This window comes from Pelmatolapia mariae, linkage group LG3_W, assembly GCF_036321145.2.
Source record: "Pelmatolapia mariae isolate MD_Pm_ZW linkage group LG3_W, Pm_UMD_F_2, whole genome shotgun sequence".
Classification (NCBI taxonomy): domain Eukaryota; kingdom Metazoa; phylum Chordata; class Actinopteri; order Cichliformes; family Cichlidae; genus Pelmatolapia; species Pelmatolapia mariae.
Window position 1 is genome coordinate 10,327,754 of NC_086229.1, and position 5,074 is coordinate 10,332,827.

The window sequence follows — 5,074 nt, forward strand, 5'->3', positions numbered from 1 at the left end:
TAATTAATGATTCACCTGAATTCCCCCAATTAAATTTACCACACTAATGTTTATGTTAGACACTGAAACTAAAAACTGCTCTGATTAACTGAACATCACACTTCAAATTTCAGAACACACATCAAATTTATTACTGGATCTAATTTACTGAATTACATTCCACATTACACTGAGTTCATGTTTGGCTGAAGCACAAACAAAGATGCAACTAAAACCACCTCGAGCCACAAAGATCAAAACTCTTCCTGTAGAGGATGTGAGGTGGGTAAATGAACTGAATAATTTCTTTAACAAGTTTTATTAATCCAGGATGCAGTCTTCAACATCGGCTGCAGACTCACCCACCCCCACTGCTACTGTTCCACCTCTGACACGTCAGACACTTCAAAACCTTCTCCACAGATCCTGATAACTACTCCCCATCCCCAACCACAGCAGCCAGTACACATCCAGCACAAGGCTTCTGACCTGGATGGTCAGTCATCCTAACCATCCAGGTTAGGATGACTGATGAGAATTAAAGCCAACAAGGCAGCAGGTCCAGATGGCATCAGCTCAAGGGTTGTCGGGTCCTTTGAGGTGATAGAGCACAAGTTCAACCTGAGCCTGAGGCTGAGGAGAGTTCCACAGCACTGGAAAACCTCTGGTATGGTTCCAGTGCCAAAGACTCCACGTCCCAAGGACCTCAACAGATACAGGCCGGTGGCTCTGACATCCTGCCTGATAAAGACCCTGGAGCGCCTGTTCCTGGCTCAGCTTTGACCTCTGGTGAGCTCATCACTGGACCCACTTCAGTTTGCCTACCAGCCTGGCATTCACCTCCTACATTGTTCCTTCTCTTTCTTGAAGACCACTGGGAGCACTGTGATTTCTCCAGTGCGTTCAACATCATTCTTCCCACAGTCCTGAAGGACAAGCTGGAGAACACAGTAGTGGACCATCCACAACATGGATACTGGAGTACCTCACAAACTGACCACAGTATGTGAGAACTCAGGGCTGTGTGTTGGACAGGGTTGTCTGCAGTACGGGGGCCCCACAGGGAACAGTTCTGGCACTGAGCAGCTCCTTCAGTGGCAGGCTGCGGCACCTATGATGTAGAACGGAGAGATTTTGTAGGTCTTTTCTTGCAGCTGCTGTCAGACTCTACAACAAAGACATTACAGATGACCACACATGTGCAAACCTACACACACACCTAATACACAATGATAACCCAGTCTCCTTGATGTGCAATATTACCAAGTGCAAGTTTCCCTGCTAAAATAAAGTATTGTATTCTATTTTGTGTAGTACTTTATTCTATTGTATACAGTATACAGTTGATGTGGCCCACTGGTGGAGCAAAATTTGAGTTGCCAGATTCTGTAGCATGCAGATGCTCCCTGAAAGCTGTCTGTGATCACTGGGCGTTATCTGAGTAGCCATGTCAGAGATTAAATCGTGGTCGTTTTGGAGGGCAGTTCTGGCGGAGTGCTTGGGAATGATCATCCTTATTTTCCTCGGCCTCTCTGCTGCAGTAGGAGATCCAAATGATTTGAACCCTGCCCGTGAGATCAAAGTGGCGTTTGCCTTCGGCCTGGCCATCGCCACGCTAGCCGAGTGCATAGGTCACATTAGTGGTGCACACCTGAATCCTGCCATCACCCTGGGCCTGGTGACCAGCTGTCGTATAAGTATTCTCAGAGCCCTCTTCTACATGTTGGCTCAGATGTTGGGGGCAGTGGTTGGCAGTGACATTTTGTATGGTATCAGGGCAGAACATAATGATTCACTTGGTGTTAATGAGCTAAATGATATCAGCCCAGCTCAAGGTTTTGGCATAGAGTTCATGCTCACTCTGCAGCTGGTTCTGTGCTTGGTGGCACTCCATGACAAAAGACGTAACATTGGCGGATTTACACCTCTGGCATATGGCTTCTCTGTAACACTTGGACATCTTGCTGGCATCTCCTACACGGGATGTGGGATCAATCCAGCTCGATCCTTTGGGCCTGCAGTTATACAGAAGGCTTTCAATGATCACTGGGTGTACTGGGCTGGACCGATGAGTGCTGGAGTGGTGGCAGCGCTTCTGTATAATTATGTCCTGGCACCCAGTGATGAGAGCTTCAAAGAAAAAACTAAAATCTTGCTCTGCCGGGCCCCGGAACAGGAATGTGAAAACGAGCCCCTGCTGGAGGATGTAGAATAATCAAAGGAGCCGGTCTGAAAACAAATTCTGCTATATCGACCAGGTGACCCTGAATCCTCCCTTAGTTATGCTGCAATAGACGTAGGCTGCCGGGGATTCCCATGATGCATTGAGTTTTTCCTTTCCAGTCACCTTCTCACTCACTATGTGTTAATAGACCTCTCTGCATTGAATCATATCTGTTATTAATCTCTGTCTCTCTTCCACAGCATGTCTTTATCCTGTTTTCCTTCTCTCACCCCAACCGGTCACAGCAGATGGCCCCGCCCCTCCCTGAGCCTGGTTCTGCCGGAGGTTTCTTCCTGTTAAAAGGGAGTTTTTCCTTCCCACTGTCGCCAAAGTGCTTGCTCATAGGGGGTCATATGATTGTTGGGTTTTTCTCTGTATCTATTATTGTGCTATCTACTGTACAATATAAAGCACCTTGAGGCGACTCTTGTTGTGATTTGGCGCTATATAAATAAAATTGAATTGAATTGAATTGAAAGTATTTTATTCTATTTCATTACATTCTATTCTATTGTTTTTTTCTTAACTTTTAATGCTCTTAACTTGTACTGTTCACTTTCTGCCGTGACCAAAAAACTTCCCACGTGTGGGACTTAAAAAGGTTTATCTTATCGTATGTTATGTTATTTTATCTTATCTTATCTAACTTTGAATCACACAATTTGTTGTCTTGGCAGAAGCTACAAAATAACTTCCTGTCTGATCTAAAGGACCAGTTTGCGATCCTCAAAAATAGATTCAATCAAATTTCAGTTTCCAATCACAGTTTAATCCCCAATGAAAGAAATGTCTGACAGTTAAAAGAATTTAATTGTCACAGGAGAAGTGTTTGTCATGGTCACTTTGTTGGGAAGAGTCTAACTCTAAAACTGAAAGTTTAAATGAAAGTTTAATGACCTTTCTCTCTCAGTCAAACAGGTGGCTTTCTCAGCCTCTCTGCTAGATTACGGTGCTGGAGATACTGGACCCTTTTACACAGAGAGGACTCTGATCTTCAAACGTGTTGTCACAAACATTGGAAACGCCTACAACAAACACACAGGCAATAAAACTGAATATCAATTCTCAGCTATGTTGATGTCAGGCTGATGTTCCAGATGTTCTAACAGCTGATTTTCCATTTAACAAATGCCCCACAGGTATTTTCACTGCAGCAGTGAAAGGAGTCTACCACTTTGACTGGAAAGTACATGGATATGACAACATTCGTGCAGGCGCTTTCTTGTACAAGAATCGACATAAAATTTTTGCTGCATATGAACATCAACCATCTGGTGTTGTGAGTGCCTCTAATGGAGCTTCACTGCTTCTAGAGGTTGGAGATCAGGTGTCTGTACGTCTCTGGGCTAATTCAAGGACACATGACAGTCAAGATCACCATACCACCTTCAGTGGACATCTGATTTTCACGATGTGAGAGGTGTGACAGCTCCATCACCTCCTGTTTGGACTGTCCTGTGTCGGCAGAGCTTAGGCATTTTTAGAAGTAAAACAGGAAGTAAATCACCTGCTGGAATCAGTTTCTTGCTCTCTCTCTCTTTGTGGTTGGGTTCTAGTTTTGTGTTTATTTGTTTCTACTTCTCCTCTGATTCTACTGACTCACATAATTTACTTCTTCTTGTTTGTTTGTTCTTGTTTGTTCTTGAATCTTTGATTCAAATAAATCAAGTTAAATACTCAGTGATCCTCTTCTCTTTATCCTTTCTTTGAGCCAGCTCTTTATAAACTTCTACTCCTCCATTAGGTAATGACTATTTTCTACAAGTTGGTAAACTGCATTATTTTTTATTGGCTCCACTTTCCTGTGTTGGTCAGTCTGTTGTTTTGGTGACTGCTGGCCCACATGTTTGCTTTTAACTGGAGTCTTTCCTGTTACGTTTAGCAAAATCCAACAGTTCCTCTTTTTTCTCTTCTTTGATAATCATGCAGGCATTTTTCCTAAACACTTAACAGATGTTAAACTTAGTCTATCATGATAAAAATGTAAACAGCTGATTTACTTTGATATAAAAAAGTGTGTAAGTGCTGTTTAGGAATTTCTACAAGCTGAAATGTTTCCTTGTTTTTCATCTGTATCAGAATCCAAATCCAGACACAGATAACTGACTGTAAACTTACTCAGGTCCATTTCTTAAAATTCTTTAGTTTCAAAATAAAAGCATTGTCTAACTAACACTATTGATTTCTTCATATGTGTTTCATACATAGAGCAGAGCTCAAACCTATTCATGCTGGGAGTTAATATCACAAGTAATGTCATGGTCTGGGTGGGTACCTGCAGGTCTCCAACAGCGGCTTCTCCTCCTTGGGCGGAGATCGGTTGCTCCTCCCTGGCTGACCACCTGTGGGCAATTATTCTGGCAGCATATAAGACCTGCGCACTCAATCGGTCATCGCCTGAGTATCTGCTATCCCATGTTAGTCAGAGTGTGTGATTGCTTGTCCTGAACCTGTGTGAAAAACAAACCAAAAACCAGCAATAAACAACTTAAACATAAAAAATCACAAAGAAAGAACAATACAGTATCCACATCTGAACCAAAGAGTAAAACAGTGAAATGTGGATTATTAAATATTAGGTGTCTCTCCTCCAAGGCTCTGTTAGTACATGACTTAATAATTGATCAACAAATCGATTTACTCTGCCTTACAGAAACCTGGTTGCAGCAGGATGATTATGTTAGTTTAAATGAATCAACACCCCCGAGTCATTCTAACTACCAGAAATCTCGAAGCACAGGCCGAGGGGGCGGTGTGGCAGCAATTTTTCACACCAGTCTATTAATTAACGAAAGACCAAGACAGACTTTTAATTCATGTGAAAGCCTGATGCTTAACCTTGTTCAACCCAGCTGTGAAACTCAGAAACCA

The 5,074-nt window shown here is 42.8% G+C and overlaps 1 protein-coding gene across 1 annotated transcript; it reads left to right on the top strand.

Moving 5' to 3' along the window:
* The first annotated feature begins 1,426 nt into the window (after nt 1-1,426).
* LOC134624186 (aquaporin-1-like) lies at nt 1,427-2,194 on the top strand. Its single transcript, XM_063469173.1, has one exon. It carries the CDS (start codon nt 1,427-1,429, stop codon nt 2,192-2,194), a length of 768 nt encoding a protein of 255 aa, XP_063325243.1.
* Nucleotides 2,195-5,074: the final 2,880 nt, after the last annotated feature.